The following is a 24558-nucleotide window of genomic DNA, read 5'->3' on the forward strand; positions in this document are numbered from 1 at the left end:
CTCTCATCCCGTTCTAGAAAATTCACTCGTGGCTTTGCCACTCCACGCAGACTCCAGCTACGTATGCAGAATTGTTACAATAGGAAATTGAATTATCAGTAATTGAGCGGAAAACATGATACATCGCCGGCTAAATTGATCATGAAAATCATATTTTCAGTCCATCTCGGCGATTCTGGATCGACTCGTTAAAAAAAAAAAACCGGCTTACCGGCTTATACTTATAAATATTTATATTATCACATTGAGATGACATATGAATATTCTACACGAAACATGTTTATTTTGATTGTTTATGCTGCTCTTACATTGTAATAAGCGATACAACGATCAATCTATTAATGTTGGCAATATATCTATAATGGATTTCTGTCAATGTAAATTGATGATAATAAGGAATAATAGCTAGAATAGTTTTCTTATCGCTAAAAGGGTTCGCTTGATAAAACAGATATGTCTCTTTATCAGTAGTTAATAAATGAAAAATCTTCAACAAAAAATGCAAACTATTTTTTTGCGTGTGTTGATAATTGTGATTCAAAAAACAGATAATCTTTATCTCTTTTTACTAAATATAATCTACCTTGAAATCAATTTTTTACTTCAAATATATACTCTGACACATCTCATTAAGGAAAGAGTCTCAAGTTAAAAAATAAAGTATTTTTAGAAATTTTTTAAAAAGAATTAGCTATTTAAACATTCTGGAGTTTTTACAAGTAAAAAATATATGTTTCATAATTACCTTTAAATTTTACGTTCATTTCAGATTTTTCTATTATACGGACGATTCATGAATGCTTTTCTTGAGGCATTCCTTTTGATTGATCAATTCGTAAAATCCTTTTAATGTGACATGGACTTTATAAACATCTTTATGATTTTTTTAAAAAGACATTTTAATTAGGGCACTAATTTTATCTCGTTTTTCAAAGCGATACGTGTAAAACGTTTATCCGTTTATATTTGTTTTCAGAAAAACGTTTATTTGAAGTTAAATGTTTACACGTTTAATTAGCATATGAATATGTTAGTTATACGTGTGAATGTGTTTTTGTTTAAACGTATAATAGTTAATTACACTTATATTCAGAAAAACATTTCTAATAATCGGATATACTAATTATATGTGTAAACGTACTTTCGTTTAAACGTATAATAGCGAGCCTTATGCTTTCTTATATATATATATATTTTTTATGAGATTTTTTGAGAAATATGTACAGCTATTTATAGTAGACTATTTTTATTATTGCCTATCTAGCAACATTTATCGATTAAAATACATATGGCGTGGCAAACTTAAACAAGGCCTATAATAATATACTGTGTTAAAGTTTGGCAATTTGAATACTTTTAATATTTCAGGATTACAATTAGGGAAGTTTTGTGAAAGTAAAGCGAGGATATGAGATAAGAACTGGAAGTTTTTATATAAATCAATATAATGATATATTACTTATATCTATATACATGAAACAACGAACGAAAATATTGGCACAATTATACAATACATTGTAAAATGACCAGCATCTTTGAAGAAGAAAAAAAATAGGAATATTAATTTTTATAGAAACTTTTGTTTAATATGTTTTTATATAATTAATAAGTAATAGATTACTAATTAACAAAGTTATGTAAATTAAATTATTAATACACAGTAAGTAATTTCGATTTCATATTTTTCTTTTTTCATAATACTTTCACACACATGTCTTTCTTATTCTTAACATTTTGAGCTTAACTTTATTCTAAAATATCTAAAAGTGAGCAAATACATGTTTTAAAGATGTAATGATGTTGTCTTTTTGACATTCGTTAAATAAGACATTATTTGTCATTATTTTGACGTTAAAATAAAGACATTTTATTAACAAAATGACAATTCATCACATATTTTTTCACCGAGTTATTTAACGTTGAAGTAAAAATGACCTTTTTGCTTCAACGTTAAATAACTCGGTGAAAAAAAATCGTACAAAGTGTTGGAAAGTTGTAATTTTCATCAGGCTAATTGACGATAGATGGCATGATTAATTCATCGAGTAGATGGCACTATCTTTCGATAGTCAGATTAATGAAATTTGAACATCGTTGATGCTCGCCCCTTATCCTAGCGGACCATGGTGCCGAACGGTTGTGTGTGAGCTGTGTGCGATTGTAAGGCCTTGCAACGATGATCTGATTTCGTTACAGATAAGTTTAATATAAGAAACTGTACTAAAGTATATGCACAAAAGTCATTATTTCTGTAAGATGTTTATTATAAGCGATTTGTTATATTGATGCTTTTGTTGTATAATGCTTGTGTAATGATTCATGATTTATGGTATTCTATTTCCTTCAAAAGTTCATTCATTAAATCTAAACGATTTGATTGATGTGTATTGTCTTTCTTTGATTAAGCTTAATTAGATGAGTTAATATTGCTCATTAAATTTAACACAAAGGTCAATAAAAAAGCAAATTAAAGATAAAGATTCACTCTTTCGAAAAACTGTAAACTGCATTTGTACACAATTTTTACTTGGCTCCGTGGAACTTCGCAAATTTTGTTAAAAATTTCGAGATCTGATGCATCTTTTTAAAAATCTCGATACGATGATTTTTGACGAAGTTATTCTATTTTCCTGCAAAAATTTACCTATTTTTGCAGGATGGAACAAGTGATCCTTTAATTTTGTTGAGAAGTGTATTTGTAATAAATGTTTATGGTCTATATGCAATCTAAGATCACAAAAATATGTACAAAATTTTTAAAATAAATCTTATAAATATTTACAAATATATATATTTTGTAAATATAAATATTTGTGTGCTGTTTAGGTTATGCATCTAATAAATATATCTAATAAAAAAATCTATCTAATAAGATAAGCAATCTTTCAGCTTATAGTTAATAAAGTATTAAGATCATGCAATGTATTGCTCTTAAGAAATATCGTTTGTCTATTCCTACGGTTTTGTCCGCGGATATATATATGTATATACATTATTTTAATAATAAACTGTCGTTGTAACATTGGCTATGTATGTTATTTTGTCATGCTGTTCTACTGCCACATAACTGTGAAATTGGTCTACGATTGCGCAAAAATAAATAAATGTAAAAGTTCAAGAACGTGGAACACTTCGTAATGTAATACTGCGTACACATCACTGTTAGCTTGCAACTATGTTACGCGATGTGCTCTAGGTAGGGCTGATCAAATATGTACGATAATTTCTTTACTTCTCAGACTTTCCGTTGCGATGCTGTTTTGGTCTCAGTTTATCGATGTAGAGTCTAAGTTTATCGATATCAATCTAGGTCTGTCAATAAAGAGGTCAAGATAATATTTTCACATATCGTTGAAAATAAACAACTAGGTGATAACATAAAAAGAAAATTTTCTTAATTAATTTTATTTTAAAAATCAAAGATACTTTACCTGAAATCTGTTTCAATTCGAGCTTAATTTTCGAAATTACTAAAAAAAATTTTAGTTATTAAATTTTCAAAAGATAATTTACTTTTTAAATTTAAAACTGGATGAAATTTAAAATTGGATGGAAATATATGTAATAAAAAAATATATATATTATATAAATTTATATTAATATTCTGATAGGAAATTAGAAATTTTTCTGATCTCACAAATAAATTTCTAATGCCCAATTTTTCCACTCACAGATAAATTGCGGATAACCTCTCCATTGTATTTTGGAAGATCTCCTGGATAAAAATGATCTAAAGGAGAAGAAATTGGGCATATAGATATATAAGACCGATATTCATAGTCAGATCTATACATAATTAAGACTGTCTTAATTCCTTCAGATCCGGCACACATTATATTACATCAAATTAGGAAGTATTTTCCGTTGAAATAAATAATTCTTTCGACATCATCAAAGATTAGAAATATGTATAATAATGTACATATATTGAAAAAAAAATAATACAAATTTCGAATAAACTTAATTGTTTAGTATGAATTACTGATTAAAGTGTTTTTATATGTATATTGAATTTAAACAAATCTAAATTTTTTTAAACTAATTTTTTTTATTTTAATATAGTTGAATTTAATTCAGGTCTGGTTAAGTGCAATCTTAAGATGTCACGTACCATTCAGAGGATCGTATTAGCGTCTTGCAACATTATATTCATCATTGTAAGATAGTTTTGAAATAAGAGCGAATTATAAATATCTACTAGTCTAAGTATCTTTTTTAGTATAACTAAACCAGAGCGATCGACCGTAAATGGCAATGACGACGATCCCGCCGATTATTCTCTTAATTCCGAGCGTTCTCCGATTCTTCTTCGACCTCGCCCCTCGAGGAAACAATCGGTATCGGCGATCGATCAATCAATTGGTCACGCTTGCAATCGGCGCGGCTTGCGAAGCGGATGCAATGGGCGTGTTGTGACAAATCGGTCGTTATGGATACATCGTGACGCTCTGAGGGCCCTGCAGTATATAGTCACTTCTCATACATCGTCCAGGGTGTGTACGTAATGTGTGTCGTCGTTATTGTCATCGTCGTCGCGCTATAGGATACTATAGGATTCGTGACGATCCGCCATGCGGAGGGACCGCCACTCACCTTCCGGTCCTCTTGGAAAAAACGTCGCTGCTGCCTCCTCCATTTCCTCTTGCGAAGAGTAAACCAAGTTCTTTCCTCCTTCCGCTGATCTCGCGAATCATCTATCGTCTTCCACTGCACACGCGCGCGTCCTTCACTGCGTTCTCCAGCGTTCTCCATCTCGTTTACCGGAAGCTACGAGCTAATAAGGTGAGTGATGCTGTGCGAAATGTGAAAGGAAAAACATTTACAACCATTTTATCAATGTAGATTATAGATCATACGACGTTAATCTCAATTTAACTTATCTTTTATCTTTTTCTAATTTTTGAGAAAAGATTAAAGTTAGACCGTTATTTTTATAGTCGATTCTTATATTTAGGACTGTCTTAATTATATACAGTCTTAAGATGTCATGAGCTAATCAAAGGGCTGTATTAACATTTTAACCTTTTCCGTCATAGTGTAGTCACATAAACTGCATCTTTTCTTCTTCGATTTTTATTATTAGTTTAAGAATATTGTGAATTTATTTTATGTACCATATTTTATGTTTGTCTATTGGAAAAAAATAATTTCGATTCACATTTGTGTTAAAATAATTATTTGTTATAGTTTGATACAAAGATACAAAGGGTTAAGACGTACATTAGTTAAGATATTACTTAAAATAAGAATGGACTAAAATAATGAATTGGTAGACATTAACCGGATATTCTTTCTGATACTCATCTTTTCATCGCAATTCCTCGTGAATTATCTGAACGAATCATACTTTTCCACGAACATGTAATAATATTGTTACGTTACAAAAAAATCGAAATAACGAAACTTATTATTATTGAAAAAATGAAATAATATATTTTTTTATTAACAAGAGGGAAAAATAGGGTACGCCTTTATTATAGATTTTCTAGCGTTGCCTGTTATACATATGTTTCAAATAATTTTATCATAATAATTATAATTAATAACTTTATTAGAATAAAATTTATTTTGTATAGCATTTGTATACATAAAACCAAGGAGGGGACTTGGGATTTACAAACTTTGTTTTTATTTCGCTCATTTATCTATATCTTTCTCATACGTGCTCCTATTTTAATTGCTAATTGCACTACTTCTTGTCTCTCTTCCTATTTTTATAATTACTCTTCTATCTTATCTATGTTTTAAATAAATTTTCATAGTTAAATATGTTTCATAGTAAATACATTTTCATACCAATAATGGAGTATATCGAGGTATTGTTACTTTTACGCAATTACAGATGATACGTCACAGTATTTCTTAAATAATATTATATAGTATATGAGGAAAAAGTATTGTTTCAAGCCTTCTTTGAATTAATATATATGAACCTTTTAATTTTTAAAAGTAGTTTTAAATTACATTTAGTAGAAAGTGAACAGTTGCTTCTTGCGAGCCGAAAAAGCATGAAATAATTAAAGACTATTAGCGAGAGAGAGAGAGAGAGAGAGAGAGAGAAAGAGAGAGAGAGAGAGAGAGAGAGAGAACGACTGCTTCCACACATGGCGGTCGATGACAGCAGGAAACGTGAACGTCGATGTTGCAATGTAGAAAACCACTATTATTCGTAAAGTGACAAGTTAGCAACAGAAGTTAATCAATAACCCACTTTTTATCTACCTTTGTGCGCATGATAGTAAAAAAAACCTTATCACTAATGCATCTTACTACGTGTGCAAAATTGCATTTCTGTCAAGATATGTAGATTAGATATTATACGCGTTTAATGTTTCTTACCGATTTTCAATACAATTAACAATCAAATTATGGTATAAAAGAATATTTTTTATTAAATTAATATAATCAGAGAGAATAAAGAGAATTTATAATCTTAAACTTTGTATAAGCATTATACAAAGTTTAAGCATTAATTTAAACATATTAATTAAATGTACTAAATTTGTAAAATTTAAGTTTAAATCTAGTTTCGATTTATTTTTCTTGCAAATAGTATATTTGCACATTTTAGTAGTATTTTTAATTTCTATTTTTCTATTCTTCGTGATATTATATTATCAGTTTATTCATCTCTCTTTCTCTTTTTCATATAATTTCTATATATAAAAATTATTAAACTTACACAGCATCTCATAAAAGTGACCTTTCTAAAGTAGAATTTTAAGCTTTATAATCCGTTTTTTAAATTTAAATTTAATTTTTTTTTAACTATTGATTAAGTTGCAGATGTATCTATTTTAAATAATAAAACAGGGACAAAATTTGTAATCATGTTCAATATTGTCCATTTAATGACACAAATCGACACAAACATTATTCGATCTTTCTTAGCATTCAGAAATTAACGAATATAGAGCAGCACTTGTGTTACCAAATAAAAAGCACCCAATATCTTTCGAAATGTTGCACAGCATTACGATACTTCTCCTATAAATGTCCACTTTTGGAATATGTACACAAGCGCTGCTCTCTCTCTCTCCTTCTCTCGTCCCTCTCTCTTTTCTACGCGCTGTACCTGACTCATATTTGTCACGTGAGCAAATGACGTTTCTCTTTTCAGCAATGTTCAGCCTGAGACCACAGAGTGCTACGACGCGACAGGAGATTGAGATGATCAACAAGGCTCAACGGGCCATAAACAACACCACGGATTCCATGGAGAAGTTACGTTTACTTTGCCTGGCTAGGGGCGCCAATGGCATTCTTGGTCTGGGTAGGTGAGTCTCGAAAGCATTCTTTAATATCTACATTGCTATTAAATGCAATTGCGAAATTACAGGATGAAACAACTCCTCATTATGTTCGTTTTTCTTATAACTAGATCATGTTCTAAATTATCTTCGTCCAAAAAAGATTTCGATTCTTTTGTATTATAAAAAAAATTGTTTATTTCTATATCAATGTAGGTATACTACTGCTCAAAAGTATTGCCCTTTACCCTCTCCAATTTGTTTTTAAATTATAAGGAGTCTTAATTGATTTTATTATTATATTATAAGACTTCTTAAATGAAGAATTTTAATCTTGTAAATATTGAATATAATAATATTTAGTTAAATATTTTTTACATTATACATATTGCTTTCCTACTTTAAAAGTGACATAATTAAAAAAAGTTAATTTTCCAGAAAAAGATAAAACTTATTTTTTAACTTGATAAAATTATTAACTAATTAAATAATTTAGAAAAAATGATCAAATATTATAAAAATAATCAAAAATTCTCAACATAATCCGATGTCATTTTTGTCATTCCACGATTTTTTATTAAAAAGAAACCATTCAAATCATGATTTGTAAATTTTGCAATTTTTTATTTAGTTAAATTAATTCACTTTTGATAATAATTGGGATAATATTTACTTAGTTGTTTATGTTAATAATTTAAGTATTAAAAAAAGACAATCATATTAAAAAAAAGGTGGGAAAATACTGAATTTATATTTAAATGATACTGCTGAAAAAAATTGCAAAAAAGAACGCGAATACACAAGATAACAGGAATAGAATCAAATTCAAAATCAACGCAAACTTTAATGTTAATAATTTACGGATAATGATTCAACATCATGAACATGTGCGTGCGATGATGTTACGGTTTTTATCATACGTGAATCAGCCTAATATCACTGTTCTTTATATATCGCCTATATATTTATATTGCAATATGCTGAGCCATTTAATCTCGCGTTATTTACAATACATATTTTGCCAGGATATTCCGTCGTATGGACGATGACGGCAACAAGAAACTAAGTCTTGAGGAGTTTAAAACGGGTCTGGAGGAGACCGGATTGGAACTCTCCGAAGATGAAATTAACGAAGTTTTTAAGAAATTCGATACTAACGAGGACGGCAACATCAGCGTTGACGAGTTTCTCGTTGGCATAAGAGTGAGCTGTATATTTTTTTAATTTTACTTATCGCTTATCTCTAGCGCTGTTTAATTTTTACCGAAAAATGTCTAATTAAGAGAAATGTTTTATGCATTATTCAAACGAAAAATCGTATTTGAAAATTGACGATAAGAATATAAATATGAAAACGAGCAATAAAATATATAATACGCGTAAATGCATAATATGGTACGAATTATTAATTAAATTAATGAGATAATTTTTCCCGTCAGCCACCAATGAATCAAAGCCGCCAAAGTGTAGTAGATCAAGCGTTCCAGAAATTAGACAAGACCGGCGATGGGCGGATTACCATCGACGATCTACGAGGAGTTTACAATGTGAAGTGTCATCCGCGTTATATCAGCGGTGAGGAAAGCGAAGAGAGTATCCTGAACAAGTTCCTCTCGAATTTCGAACACGAAAACAGCGTAGACGGTGTCGTAAGTAGTTTTATGATATTTTTCCAAACCGGATCAATAAAGTTTTTGTAATTTAGTCTCTACAAATAACCAACTATCAAAATTACAACAGAATAGAGATGTAGAGTCAGAATACAATATGCTTAAAAAATCGATAAATACTTTAAAAGTATTTAACAGTACACTAAACAAGATAAAAAATGATATTCAAAACAATAAAGATAATAAGAGATTACTAAATTAATTAATAAATTAAAGTAAATATAGAGATTATTGAATTGTGTCATATATATTTTAATATCTTGTACTTTCCATTGTAAAAATATCAACAAATTATTTAAAAAAAGCTCTTATGACGAAATTATAATGTAAATCAGTTATATATAATTAAAAGAGATATATATATTTGTTTTATGAATTGATAAAAGTTTTGTTTCGATAATGCGTAATCATTGTAATAAGAGATTTCTCTGCAATATTATACTATCATATAGATATATGATATGCATATTATCTATCTACAAACAATTCGCGTATCATCATAAGTATATTTACTATCCATCGCATTATTATTTTTAATTCGTGATATTATTATTATCTATTTAATTTATTATTCTTCTCCCTTGTGTTGCAGGTAACGCAAGAAGAATTTATGAATTATTACAGCGTAATTAGCGCGAGCATAGACAACGACGCATATTTCGACTTAATGATGCGTAACGCTTATAAGCTATGAATCTCGATCTCTCTAATTGCATTTCGCGAGACAACATGCCGATCCTACATCCATCTACTTTAGGTACTACGATCGAATCGACAACTGTAAAAAGTCTTTATCCTGCTAACCCAATGCATAAATCAATACCGTTGTCACATTATCATGAATTATAGTTTGTCTCGTTAGACACGCACGTATTCCGCTAATTGCAATTTAGCAAACATAATCTAGTAAATTGAACGTATCATTATACTAATATTCAATATTAATTATGCATGCGTCATCAGAGTGACGAATTAAAAACATATACATATATGTTACTTTGTTAACTGTTAATTCATCTGAATATTCTCGATCGAGAAGAAGAAAAAAAGTGTATATAGAAATCAATTTTAAGGGGCTTCTCAAAAATCGACTTACACAAATTTTTTTCCCTTATCGAGTTACTCGGTCAGATAGCCGCAGTAACTCTTTCATTTCTAAATTATGAAAAAAATGTACGACGCGCGCGAACTTTCAGAAACAGAAGCGAGAAATACGTGCTCGACAATCTTTTTTTTTCTTCTTCTCGACGTTTTATTAGCTATCTGTGAAAAAAGTTGGTTATAGGGTCCAATTTTACAGCGCGCGAATCGTAATGAATGCGCACGGCGCGTTTGCGTTTTTTAAAAATTCCTCTTTGTAATCCCATGTTCATTCTTCTGCGAATATATATGTATATACATGCATGTGACTATGAAACGGATTGACTTTTTCCGCGCCTAAATTTAACTTCCTATGATTTTATTCATATATTTATTTAAAGTACTCTATTTATTTGATTCGTTGTAATCTACTTTTTATAAGGTGCAATAAAAATAAAATATAATAAACAAGAACTAAGAGTAGAAATTCATTAACCCTTTATAATTAATTGGATGATGAAACCAAATTAGGCGATCTCTCTCTCGTCAGCGAAAATTTTTATTAGCGTTCTAATCAACATTATCTATTCTTTATTAAATTACTTTAATAAAGAATAGATAATATTGATTAGAACGTTAATAACAGTAATAGGACTAAAAGAATCTCAAGTGATACAAACAAAGCTGCAATTATAATTATAATACAGATAAGCCCAATGTTCTCTTGGGAATGAGAGCGACACTTCCGTGACTTGCTCTAATTAATATTCTCGAAATTAACATTGAAGTAAAACGTATATAAAAAAAACCCACATAATATAATTATATACACAGTACATTGTATATTTATTCTTTCCTACTAATAAAAATTGTTATTTTTTAAATAAAATTTTCCATCTTTTTATACGTGTAGTGTAGTATAGTTTATTATTATTATTATTATAATTATATTTAAATTTGAAAATCAAATATGAAATTGTAAAATATTCTTTACTGTACACCGATTGTATCCATAACGATAAACGATCGGGGTTCGATTTATGATTGTTATATAATCAACAATTAGCGGCTATATGATAAAATACATTTTCAGAAAATACGCTTCAAAAAAATTTCCACATATTTTTTCATGGTAAAATTAAAGATATTTTTCCAATTATTTCAATTTACAACGCGATAAATACTAAACAAGAAGTAAAAAAAGTTTTTACATGATAAAAATCGGAAATTACAACTTCAAAAGTTCTAATAATTAATATTGAATATTTAAGAGAATAATAAAATTTGTATAATTTATTAAATTAAGGAAGCGTATAATTATATAATATAATATATAAATTAAATAATAACCAAGCGTACATTATTGTGCGATACAAAAAAATAAAATAAAAAAGAAATGCATCGGCCGGGAATCGAACCCGGGCCGCCCGCGTGGCAGGCGAGCATTCTACCACTGAACCACCGATGCGACGCGAAAACTTAATACCTATAGAGTATAAGGAGTATCAGCGTGAACTAGATTTTCAAATTTATGAGAGAGAGAAGTATATTTTTATAACATTACACTTTAATTTTATAACTTTTTCAATTTGTATCAGCGACGAGTCATCCAAAATAATTTCTATTTAAGAAAAACTGTATTTGAATATGTTCATAATAACAACAAAGATTAAAATACCAAGGATAGAAAAAGTATATCTCGGCTCTACGATTAAAATGTTATAATTATACAAATCTTTTTGGTCACACATATGTAGAGAGATATAAAATTGTAATTGTCGATTAAAAAAAAAACTCCCCGGCGGGGAATCGAACCCCGGTCTCCCGCGTGACAGGCGGGGATACTGACCACTATACTACCGAGGACTTGGTGATAATGTGTTTAAAATTTGTGGTACATATGGCTGAAGTAAACGTTTATCTTACAAATAAACCTTCCTTGATTTCATTATACATAATAAATTTGCGTAGATATCGTTTGATAAATTTAATACATGTGGGTTAAAAACAAGCAAATAAAATACAAAAATTCTTATAAAAGATATAGGTATGTATATATATATATATATATAAATTATTTTAAAATTAAAATGTGCTATAAATTAAATCTCTGCTCTAAGTAAACATCTTTTAAATTCGTATAAGTAATTAATTTACAAATCAATTTTATATAATTTGACTCATTATTTTTAAAAATAGTATTGATCTATTCGATCTATTGCAACAATATCAATTTTTAATAAAACTTTCCGTTCCTCGTAATGCATACATATTTGCTGAATTCGTCATTAAATTATCGCATATACGCGAAAAAAAACTAACAATGCTGAATATTTAACCGGACTTTGTTCTTCTTGTATGATACATACTTGTAAATTTTTGACTCATCTTACGAGAAATTCCTGTAGCAATTAAATTAGTAAGCAGAAGCGTATCTATGGTGCCTAAAGAAAAAATATATATATTGGAGCCCCTCATCCCTTCAGAGAAAAATTTTTCTCTGTATCAATTAATTATTAAATTGTTAATCAATTTAATACGTGATAGTACTACGATAGTTTATTAGAGTTTCGTTTCAAGACCGTCTGCAATTGTTCGGCGCGTAGTTTGGAAAGACTACACATATTAGTATATAAATTCACGCAAAATATATTACATATATAAGTATAAACTAAGATCCAAGCTAGACTGTTATAGGCTTTGTATTCGTATTAGAAAAATTTTTATTTGACGATATAATCACTGCTTTACTATAATATATAGTATATATGGAGATGCAAGATAAAAAAAATGACATCTGATTTATAATTGTGTTTAAAAATATTAGTGATTTATTAAGCTAGAACATTACAAGTATTTCATTACTTTCAATTAATTTATCAAAATTATTATTAATAAATTTATGTTTACAAAAATGTTTCATAAATTCGTTTATGTCTAAATTAATCTGTGAAAAACTATACTTTATGTTCGATTGATAATAAGACTGTTAATTTTTCTTGATTCATCAAAACAGCTAATTCTTTATTAATTTGAGTTTACTAAAACTGCCACAATCTGGGATAAGATTAAATAAATTCGAAGGACATTTTTTTAATAATGAGATATTATCAAGATTTTAATAAGCAATCTCTTGTATATATTTTAATAAATCTAAGAGAGTAGCTGACTTGATTTCCTTGATTAGCCCCTACACTTATCCTTCAAACATTTCTAATTTAAGGAGTCAATTGTGTATTTTTAAATATAATGAAAATTACAAAAATGAACAAATACAGTAGAATGTTTTTATGTTACAATTTTATTGATCAATATTTAGTAAATTTACTCACATTTGTAACTTAATTTTATCACGTTTCAAGATAAACCTCCAGATACAAACATCATATTGTATCTACATCTGACGAGCTGCAATGAAGTCCAAAATCGATTTCCGACGTGTTTTATCGTAACTTTTATCTACACTTACCAAATAAGCAATAAATATTGACTGATGTTGGAAAATAATTCTCAGGCTGAGAGATACTATTGCTCGAACGGAATCTCTCCCTGAAGGCCTGAACTGCCTGCAAGGTTAATGGGCTTCATCCAGGAAGCCTGAATCCTCTGAGCCTAAAGAAGAAGAAGAAGAACTTTTACACTTCCTGGATCTGCGTCCCTGACCAGGGGGCCAGTTTCGCCAATTTCTAGCTACGCCTCTGAGATATGTATCCGTCGCGGTGAGCCACGAGACTTCGTACGCCGTGCGAAAGCGAGATGGCGCGCGCGTACATAAACTCGGCGCACGCGCCAAGCGCGATCAGTAGCAGAATATTCGCCGTAGAGGTTAGATCGCGTGCTGTTCCTGTCTTTTTTCTTCCTCCTTCCACCTCTCGTTGCTTCTTTCCCTCTCTGTTTATCTGTCTCCCTCTCCTTTCAGCTTCTACCCCCTCTCTTCTGTCGTTACCGGATAATAGCGCCTGCTCGTAATAAAGGATTGGTGACAATAAATGAGCTGGCTGCTGTCGCGGGAAGGTGCGTTGCTGTTCATTGTGCTGCGTAAGAAGAGTGTACGCGCGAGCGCGTGATCCGTGTGCGTGCGCGCGGAAACGTTCCGCCGTGAGTGAACTCAACCCGCAGATAGAGATATACCTACCTATCATCGCGATCTACCTCGTCTTTCTCCGCAAAAGACTCTCGTCCTCTGCCAAAATGATGAAGTACACCGCGTTCATTGCCGTAGCTCTACTTCTCGGTACGTTTTTGGACTGATTGTCAACTTCCTCATCTCTCAGATTGTTTATTTCCTTTTTCGAATTCCTACGTCATAATAATGACGTGCAATCTATTCGACTAGACTATCCGGTATAAATACTGAGACGTTTTTTCCTAAATGTTGATATATATATATTTTTTACGAATATTTACATATATCGCTCAATGAATGCGCAACATTTGATGATGTTTCCCAGGTAATCTTGGAAAATCTGCGAGATAAAAGTCTTTTTTTTCCAGATTCCTCTAAAAATCTGACAAGATATTATTGAGTTCTTGAATTAGATATTTTTCAACAATTTAGAGTTTTGTTTGGACAATACAAGAAAGTCGCTTGAAGTATAATTATTAATTAGTGTATAAAGGCGATGAATCTCCTTGGGAAAGTCACGGCTATCTATTGGAAACAATGATAAGCGTCATCCGGAGAAATTCCAGGAAATTGTCATGAAAGTACACAGGGAAGTCCAATTAGATTTCTAATGCTTTCTTAAAATATCGCAGAAAATCAGAGATATGTGTAACATTTTACGTCTCACAAGAAACATCGTAATATTAGAAAATTATTATAAACTTGTTATGTAATAAAGAGCAGAAAATAATTTATCAAAAGTAAGCATAATGTTTAAAGTCTTGTAACATTGCGAAATATCCTATATATTTTTTTAAGTTTATTTAAAATACTTAAACTTAAGATCCACTTTTTTTTTATCGAATATAAAATCTTTTATTTTATTAAATTCTGATCATTCCAAATTTGTATCTTTTTTAATTGTTTATTTAAAGTGTTTCTCCCGTTAGATATTTCTAAAAGAAAATGATTAATTTTTCCTTAGAAAATTTCTTTGCTTTTGATGATCAAAACATGGAATAATAACTTGTACTCTGAATTTTTATAAATATTTGTTTAAATAGTTTAAGTAAATTTTTACTAAATGTAGACATACATTTATTTGATATAGAAACTATTAATTTGATTTATTATTTTTTACTAAATTTTATTGTAATACTTATAAATATTATATTTATTTATACTGTAAACAAAAGAAAATATTTACTTAATACTATTCAAAGAAATACATATGTATATGTTTTAACATTCAGTATACTTTTCTTCAGTGTAAGAGTTTCTAAACTTGGAGAGAAATTTAACTGTGCTAGTCTGTAATCTGGATCTTTTTTTAATATAAGCGAAATTTCACTCTCCAATTTTTCCGAAATAAAGGAAAGCCGAATCTGAGTCCCCTTTCTAAAATATCTTATTAAAAACCTATTTGATAACATAACAGAGATGTTGAAAAGTAACTCTGAATTTTTCCACATTTTTTGAAAGCCTCGTAAAAAGTAGAACAATAAAATTGCAGATGGCAGGAGTAAAAGTATAATATGATTGCAGATAAAGGATTAAGGCAGTTCTAACAGACAATTTTTCTTCGAAGGTGATTGAAGTGTTTTTATTCAAGTTTCTTCACAAACCACGAAGAGAGGGTTGGCTCGCGAAAAGACGACGATAGTGTTTGCCGCCACTTATAGATCAGATGTCAAAAGTCAATTCCGTTGTATATATTATATACTGTAAATACGATAAGATTAGACGAAACAAAAAATCATTTAAAACTTCGAAAACTTTCAAATTTCTTATTATGTTGTTCGATATAACTCTGCCTTCCTAGAAAGATGACTCAGATATTTCAGGATACTGAGATATGCGTACGATCCACTAGATTACACTGTCCAGGAATGTTTCAAAGACAAGACATGTGGTTATCACAATTTTTAATTACTAATTATATGTCGGTCATACATACAACGCGTTATTGCGATGACGCAATCTGCAATCGACTCCCAACGGAGTCTCTTTCTTCGCAACGGCGATCAATCGTATTACGTTCAATTATTCATTGAATATAAAATTGTTGACCTTGATTTAAATTGAAATTATAATATAAATCACCTTCGTCGAGATTGATCGAATAATTCGCTTCAATAAATTAATCTTTTTGAAATAATACGATTTTTATGATTTCAAAATATGGAACACAAATAATGGATATTTGAATTACAAAATTATTGCCGGTCTCACAGAAAATTAAACGGACTCTCGGCTCATTAAATTATTTAGTAAAATTGTCTTTGTCTTACTATTTTAATATAAAGTATCCAATTGTTATTGCCATGGATTTTATTTTTTCCCCATCCTTCAGCAGATCATTAACGATAACGTTTAATCGTTGATCGAGTTTATAACACAGTGTTCGATGCACTTTGTCCTATGATTACGCATTTAAATGCGATGCTTGAACCTTGTTATATCGGCGAACCGCGTATTTTATTATCTTTGATGCATCCTACTATTAATAATCAGATTATACTGATTAAATATCAGATTATAACAATAATTATTTATCAAGTAAGAAGTATGAAGAATCTATGTATTTCTCAAATAATTCAACATTTTTATCTGCTCATTTTTCTATTAAATATCGTAAATTTCTAAAATGATGTGCATTTATCTGAGCAAACCATCTAATATCTTATTGTCTTTGCATCCAACTATTAATAGTTAAGTTGCATACACATAGCAATAATTTTGTTAAGTTAAAAGAATAAAGAATCTGCGTGTTCCATGAGTTTGACATTTTAAATCTCTACTAATTTATTTAATAAATATCGTAAATTTCTAAAATGGTTCAGAGAAATATCTTATCTTTGGTACAATCAAGTACTGATAATCGAATTGTACAACAATAATTACTTGTTAAGTACAAAATTCGAAGAATTTACGTATTCTTTGGATAATTCGATTTTAAATCTCTGTTAATTTTTGTAGTAAATATTTCTCTTTTTTATTTTTCTGTTAAATATTGTAAATTTTTTAAATTAGCGCGGAGAGCGAAATCTGGAGAAATATTATAGTTTATTAAATGATGCTTTTTTTTTTCAAATGACGGATAATGATTATTAAAATAATTGAAAGTATCGCAATTATTAATATTTTGTTTCGTGATATCTCTTAAATTTTCATTATCATCAGAATTATGCGTCAACGCATGTGGCATATGAATCGTTTAAACTTCGCGACTTCCTGTTGAACGAGAAGCTTCCGCGCAAAACGCCAACGCGTGCAAAAGTCCGATATTATTTCGTCAACACATTAATTCATTATTAAGCCTATGTCTTAGTTATTATTAAGCCTTTGCCTTAGTTAGAAAAATGAAGTCAATGAACGTGATGCTTTCACTAACAATTGTTTGCGTGCTTACCACACGAACAATCAGAATATGAATTATTTGCTATCATCAGCAAATCCCATAATTCCTGCAAAAAAAATTAATACCGTAAAACGAAAATTGATGTAAAATAAATATTAAATTGTTACGGAAAATATTGGGTCATTGCAAAAGTCTTGGCACTTTTTTGAGAGATGCTTTATTTGTATCATATATATCTATATATTTTTTTTATTTTAATAATTATACTTCATAAAGTAAAGTTTTAGCTTTAAGATTCCGTTTTTTGAATTGTGATACGGTGATTTTTAATAGAATTATGAGCAATAAAAGTCAAAATATTTTTAAATTTAAGCCACGATACCTTAATAACAAAAAACCTTGGGAACATTCAAAAAATTTTGGTAGGGAAAAAGTTATTTCATGTTAGAAAGTCGGAAGTTTTGGCAAATTTTTTTAAAGCACGTAGGCCCACAAAATTTCCTATATCTAAAAATTACCAAATTCACAGAAGTACCAAAGGACATGATCTTTTAAAAGTAGAGATTTGATACTATAAATTCTTTTTTTGAATTTCGTCCATTTTAAAGTGAAGTTGAATGCATTTCAAAAAAGTATCAAGACTTTTGCAATCCTATATAGAAGACATATATGTATAATCTTTTTGAAATCAACCAATAGCATTTTTTTGTGGAAATATTATATATTCACAAATTGCAGGTTAATTGTGTTTGAAATTTGATGGATAAGATTACATAATAAAATTACGTAAAATACTCCTTGCATTTTCTGCTAAAGCTTATCAATCTCGTTCGTCAATTGTATCAATTAACATACTGATTTCTTCTTTTTTTTATAAAACAATGAACGAGTCTTAGAGGTGAATGAGGAAAAACGGTACGACAAAACAACAGGATAGTTTTAACATAAGTTTTGAAATAAAATCGAGCTTAAACGCCGTTTTGCCGAACTCAGTTCCTTCAGGTTCCCTCAGTTGCCACATTGAAAATGTAGTACATTGATGATTAGGACAGATTAGGATGTTGACAACCGCTTAGTTGATATCTCAGACCAATCAAATAAAAATGATTTTTGTCACTATGACTCATGATTACACATCTTTGTTTGCTTTTAAAACTCATTATTCTCCAGTTGCGATAATACTGTTATTTATCATAGCAATCTAATTCCTATTTTTACCAGTAGTGTAGATTAATTTTGAATCTATTTGCTCTTCATATGTTATCAAATAATTGAAGATTAGAATTTAGCCAATCAAAACAAAACATATTTAAATTAAAATTATTTGACTGCATGGACACGAACTCTAATCTCTAATTCACAATCCTCAGGTCCAGTTTCACAAATGTAAAATTAATCTTTCTTTTTCTAATTTTTAGAAAATCTAATTTTTAGAATTGTGGAAAGATTGTGTGTATGTGTATATATATGGTATATATATAAATAAAAAAGTTAAATAGAGAATATAGTTAATCTTGCATTTGTGGAACCGGTTAAGAATGTTCTGATCGTTAAAAGGTTGATTTTTCCCATAGCGATTTTAAACTTTACAATCTTTTTGTAAAGAATCACTTTTTTTTGAACAAAAAAAGCTCCTTCAAAACAATCTTTTTATAAAAAAAAAAACGAAAAATCCATTTTTAGCAAAGCTATCCAAAATCGCACATTCCTAGAACTGGGTCTCAGTTTTCAATATGTGTAGTATATGACGTGGGTTTTACTACTGAAAAAAATAGAAAAAAAAAACAAAACAACTTCTTTTATGTATCATTAATACATCGACGGATGAAAGTATTCATTGGAAATTTCAGAAAGATAACATTCAAGGCCGATACGGCTTAAATATATTCGACCGCATTCCATCTCTTGTAAGAACCACAACAAAGAAAGTTAAAATGAACTCATTCGTTGAAGGTTTAATAATACATTCATACAAAATCCACAAATGGCACATTTCGAGAAAGCTTTACCATCTCTCCTTATTGGTGCAAATAATCCTGATTTACGAGCTGTATTTATCAAATTAAAAAAAACATTCGGTCTTGGAATCTACGATTCGGAAATTATTCTACATATCTGCGCGCAGCTTCGTGTGCATTCTAATTACTTGCGCCATAAATGAGGAACATATCAGAATTTTCTTGATTAGTATAGTCCATGTTGTATTCACTAAACGAAGAAATAAATTTTCATTGATATTTCTTATTACTTAATACGACGAAGAGGCCAATTTCTCGCGTAAAGAGAGTTGTGAAATTGTGCGCAAATATGCAAAATAATTTCCAATAAGTCAACTTTCGCGTTTAGTAGTTTTAGTACTTTGCGTTGTGTCGCTCCTGAGCGCGCCAACTTTAGACGATATGATTCGTTAATTTTAAACGCTTATAATTCTAAAGTTATTATAGCCTCAACATTTTTTTTTGGTATTAGAATTTTCGTCTCAAAATGATCTCAAGATCTTCCCTTAAGCGTCGTTCGTCTCTTTCCCGGACACTCTATATATATATACATATATATATATATAAAAGGATCCATATAAACAGGCTAATAAAAATGTGTCACAGTAATTAATGTGCAAAAAACTAAAAAGTTTCGATTTGTATATAAATTATATTGAACTTGCTGTTAAAGCTCAAAAATATGTATTATGGACTTTCTCAGTTATTACCTAAGTCTTAAACCATAAAAAATTAACCAATTATTGATTATTTTTCTTACAAGCCTATTATAGTTACAAATTTAATATAGAGAATTAAAGAGAATAGATATTCAATAACAATAGCTTAATGTTTCAATCTTACACCTACATTTAATAAATAGTTCTGTAATATGTAATTAACTAAAAGCTCGTAACTGGTTATTATAACACTTTCTTTTACACATAATATTATTTTTAATTAATGTGGTGTTATAACAAAATTAAATTTAGAAAAATTGCATAAAGTATTTTGCATCAAATTGTCATTAACAGTTCGATAAAGATTCAGTAAAGATTAATTAATTTCGTTAAGAAATAAAAATTTTTCTTGAAAATTTTCCTTCGTTTTTCTGTTATATTATAAGATATTTTTTTATAGATTATATCGTATGTCTAATAAGTCACGCTTCCAGATTAAAACTACTACAAGAAATTATACTAATACGAGGTCATTATAAACGATATAATACCAGAGAAACATTAATTGGCAAACATAAACAAGCACATTACTATATAGCTCTCAGCTATGTACTGCAGTATTATTATTTATTATAATCTTCTTTTATATAAATTCTCTTTCCCCGACCAATACGTCATTGTGGCATTAAATGCTCAATTATGATAAACTGTTCTTTCAAGAGTCTCTGGATGTAAATAATTTTAAAGTCCACTATATAGAAATCATCAAGTATTCAATATGATCGTATTGTACAATTCCAATAAAAAACTGTACATATACGATTATTTTGTAAAAGTCTAATGATTCATATTTCTCTTTACAATATTTTATACATATGAAAGAAAAATATTTTTTAATTAGCATTTCTAAATATAACTGCTACTTCTTTTTTAACCGTTGAATGAAAGATGAAGTAACTTCATCTTTTATTCCGTGGCAGAATAAAAGAATGAAACCTAATCTTTTCTACCGTAATCTGTTTTAAAGGAGAGATATTTCCATTTAACTGTATAAAATATTGCCTTGTTTCAGGTATTGTTGAGTGCACGCATTCGCAAGAAAATTTATCCGACAATGTGCTTGAGCAGGTTGGCAATGTGGTGGGTGATCGAATCCCAGAATTAAAAAACTTGAACACATCAGCGCTGCCCATCGAAGAAGCTAAGAATCTTTTTAAAGAAAAATGTACAAAGAACGGCGGACCAGACGCATTTGACAATGTCGAACGCGCCCAAGTTAAAATGGGACAGTGTGTTCAGTCACTCATCAACATTACGGCACTAACAGCGGAGATGGAAAAATACAAGCCGACAGGTGATTTGGATATTGTTTTCAAGAACTATTGCAACAAGCGCAACACTCTGCGAGCTTGCGTGAGCAATTTCACGAACACATTAGAGCATTGTCTGGGCGAGAAAGAAAAAGAAAACAAGAAAATAGTGCTGAACATAACTGACTCACTTCTCGAGTTTATCTGCTACAAAGAAGGGGATCGAATCGCTCGTATGTATGAATTAAATTAATTTTATTTTAAATAAACAAGATAATCAGTAAGACTCAGATGAATCAATCCAAAAAGAATCAATGAAATGCCAATATGAGCCAATATACTGACACAAGTTATTAGTGTATTTTTTTATATAAAATTTATTCGAAATAAATAGTAATGTTGTATTTATTTTAAATACAACAGTAAGAAGTTCCAAATACATGTAAAAAGCAGCTTGAATAATAATTATACATTAACTAGAATTATTATATCTTTGCAGTTTTCATATCGGCTGGAGGACCAGAATGTTTTGAGTCAAAACAGCAAGAAATTCAAGATTGTGCCAACAAAACGTTTAGCAGTTATGTACCAAAAACTGATTCCACTAATAATAGTTTAATGGGATTGGAGAGTTTACCGTCATTGAATTTTGGTACCAAAGAATGCAGGTGAGCCATGCAAAATTCACGAACTTGTTCTCTGGCAATATTCATGAAATAAATTTAAACGTTTGTATTCAAAATCTTGCATATTTGAAATTCAATTCTTAAAATTAATATTTTACTACTCTTTTTTTCTTTACGGGAAGAAAAAACTTATTTTTGTTTGCATTACAGCGACATGGACAAACTCCAAACCTGCGTTGTGGCGGAATTAGAAAAATGTCCGGATCCGACACCTGCGAATATAATGGATTCTATATTTAATTTCATCAAGAGAGTGACGCCGTGCGAGAATGTACTCAGCGCACAAAGCGCTGCTGCAACTGGTACACAATCTAGTGCTTCACACGTGGGCGCTCTTACAATTATAGCAATTCTGTCTACTGTTTTATCTGTAGCAAGCTATAGTAGTTTCATCCCTATAACACTATAAGTACATTGTATAGCTTTATTCCAAATATGTGAGGACATGACGAATAGAGATATATGAAAATTTATATGTACCAGTGGTGCTAAATTGAATGTAACAAACAAAAACTCACAACTATGGACAAGGGTATTTATGCCTTCAATGTTTATTTGCTTTTTTCTATAATAATTATGTTTATTTTTTTACAAAATAAGATTTTTTCTATAATAATTATGTTTATTTTTTTACAAAATAAGATTTGAATTAATTTTTCTCGCATAAATACACTTTCTCTTATTATGAAAGTAATACAAAAATTAATCGATTAATTTAATATGCATATATTCAAATTATGTCGATGTTATGTTTCATTGATTTATTTATTAGTATAAAAACTCTAAGTTTAGTTTATTTAGCTTATTTAAGTATTTCGCACTTAATCAAAAACAGTACAATAATTAATCCTTCGGTGCCACTCTATATCAGATTGATATTACGAAAAATATCGCATAAAAATAGCACTTTTTCAAAATCAAAACATCAGACATCTAGAAATATAATAGTAACAAGCAAATGTATCTCTATGATATATAAGATTGTTGACGTCCAGAAAAACTCAGAAAATTAAAAAAAAAAGCCGACGAGGAGCATTAAATAAAAACAAAGATATAAATAGAAAATGACAGCATATAAAATAAAACTTCTATAGCATTTTTAAATTCAGTTTCAGATATCCATATTTAACTTCCTTTATTTTATCAAATTGCCTTTTTCTCTTAGATTTCTGTTTTTCGTTTTTTAGTTTTTTTCTACTTCTTTATATACCTTAGCAAAATATTATAAAAATCTCGGATATTCGACACTAGGAGTGGTGCTGAAGGATTTAATTCCTTTTTTTTAAAAAAAGGCTACACTTATACGTTATATATATTAAGATTATATAAAAATATAAATATATTGCTATATCTTTTATATGTTCATGTTTGTTATATATAAGAATACTTTTATGTGGTTATATTTATATATCATATTAATGTAAAATAAAAAATATTTTACATTAATACGATAATTATATTACTAATATCAAGTTTATATAAATACATATTTAATATTTCATTTTTTTGTACATTTTATACATGTTCCAAAAATCTTAGGTAAGCTTCTAGGTAATCCCATTTTAAATAAAATATCTTCGTTTCTCAACAAATTCAGGCTGTAACACAGATGTCTATACTATACTAGATCGCTAACACAGCCGAAAGAGCTGAGGCCGGCCGGATCTCCGGTTTCGGCCATGATGGGAACAAAAAGATGGCGAGGTACGTGTGTAGTAGTAGTGTGTATATGAGTATCCTGCGTGTGTGTTAGTGCGTATGTGTGTCATCAGCCGGCAGCCACACGTGACGCGTGTGTTCCCGGTGTCATTCTTCTTTGGAACAAAGTCTCCTCCGATGGCATTGATTCAAATTTGTAATATATCTGGACGCGTAAATGGTAATCTGAAAAATTAACAATGCTTAATTGAAACATAACCTTCTCATATCATGAACCTCGAATATTTTTATATTTATTACACATAAATACTTTCTACTTACCTAAAGAAATGAATACCTTGTTTTCGTGTATTTTTGCATTTAGAAATGCAACAATTTTTCGGCATTTTTACTTTCTTTTACTAATATATGTAGAAAAATCGACACACGTGTGGCCATCGGAGGAGACTTTAAAGAAGAATGATTTAATCTGTAATGCCCATTTTGTACATATAGATTTTTTGGAAAGACCAGGCGCAAGTGATGTGCGTTTAAAAAATTTGGCTGTGCCATCGGTATTTCTGGAAGCTTCTACTTCTGACACGTGTGGCTGCCGGCTGATGTCACACATACGCACTAACACACACGCAGGATACTCATATACGCACTACTACACACGTACCTCGCCATCATTTTGTTCCCATGGCCGAAACCGGAGATCCGGCCGGCCTCAGTCCTTTCGACTGTTTTTGACGAAGTTATCGATCTAGTATAGTATAGACATCTGTGGGCTGTAATTAAA

At 29.7% G+C, this 24558-nt stretch overlaps 2 protein-coding genes and 2 non-coding genes across 4 annotated transcripts; 2 read left to right on the forward strand and 2 right to left on the reverse strand.

Annotated features, from left to right (window-relative positions):
* The first annotated feature begins 4504 nt into the window (after positions 1-4504).
* On the forward strand, positions 4505-9793 carry LOC108772977 (calcyphosin-like protein). The gene is made up of 5 exons (XM_018538656.1): positions 4505-4782; positions 7121-7277; positions 8276-8453; positions 8690-8899; positions 9513-9793. The coding sequence occupies exons 2-5, from the start codon at positions 7123-7125 to the stop codon at positions 9612-9614; spliced, it is 645 nt and encodes a 214-aa protein (XP_018394158.1). The 5' UTR covers positions 4505-4782; positions 7121-7122; the 3' UTR covers positions 9615-9793.
* Positions 9794-11397: 1604 nt separating this feature from the next.
* TRNAG-GCC (transfer RNA glycine (anticodon GCC)) lies at positions 11398-11468 on the reverse strand. Its single transcript has one exon. It is a non-coding gene; the product is annotated as a tRNA-Gly (tRNA).
* A 326-nt stretch (positions 11469-11794) lies between these two features.
* On the reverse strand, positions 11795-11866 carry TRNAD-GUC (transfer RNA aspartic acid (anticodon GUC)). The gene has a single exon. It is a non-coding gene; the product is annotated as a tRNA-Asp (tRNA).
* Positions 11867-13915: 2049 nt separating this feature from the next.
* Positions 13916-22645, forward strand: LOC108773043 (27 kDa glycoprotein-like). Its single transcript, XM_018538754.1, has 4 exons — positions 13916-14234; positions 21195-21665; positions 21932-22100; positions 22269-22645. Exons 1-4 carry the CDS (start codon positions 14192-14194, stop codon positions 22525-22527), a joined length of 942 nt encoding a protein of 313 aa, XP_018394256.1. The 5' UTR covers positions 13916-14191; the 3' UTR covers positions 22528-22645.
* The last annotated feature ends 1913 nt before the right edge of the window (positions 22646-24558 follow it).

This window comes from Cyphomyrmex costatus, unplaced genomic scaffold (genome assembly GCF_001594065.2).
Source record: "Cyphomyrmex costatus isolate MS0001 unplaced genomic scaffold, Ccosl1.0 scaffold196, whole genome shotgun sequence".
Lineage (NCBI taxonomy): Eukaryota > Metazoa > Arthropoda > Insecta > Hymenoptera > Formicidae > Cyphomyrmex > Cyphomyrmex costatus.

Bases quoted from the DNA above. Each gene is read 5' to 3' on its own strand.
- LOC108772977 (XM_018538656.1), top strand. From the start codon at position 7,123: ATGTTCAGCCTGAGACCACAGAGTGCTACGACGCGACAGGAGATTGAG. The intron at 8,454-8,689 runs GTGAGCTGTATA...TTTTCCCGTCAG, and splicing joins AGTTTCTCGTTGGCATAAGA to CCACCAATGAATCAAAGCCG. The intron at 8,900-9,512 runs GTAAGTAGTTTT...CTTGTGTTGCAG, and splicing joins AAAACAGCGTAGACGGTGTC to GTAACGCAAGAAGAATTTAT.
- LOC108773043 (XM_018538754.1), top strand. From the start codon at position 14,192: ATGATGAAGTACACCGCGTTCATTGCCGTAGCTCTACTTCTCG. The intron at 14,235-21,194 runs GTACGTTTTTGG...GCCTTGTTTCAG, and splicing joins TGCCGTAGCTCTACTTCTCG to GTATTGTTGAGTGCACGCAT. The intron at 21,666-21,931 runs GTATGTATGAAT...ATATCTTTGCAG, and splicing joins AGAAGGGGATCGAATCGCTC to TTTTCATATCGGCTGGAGGA.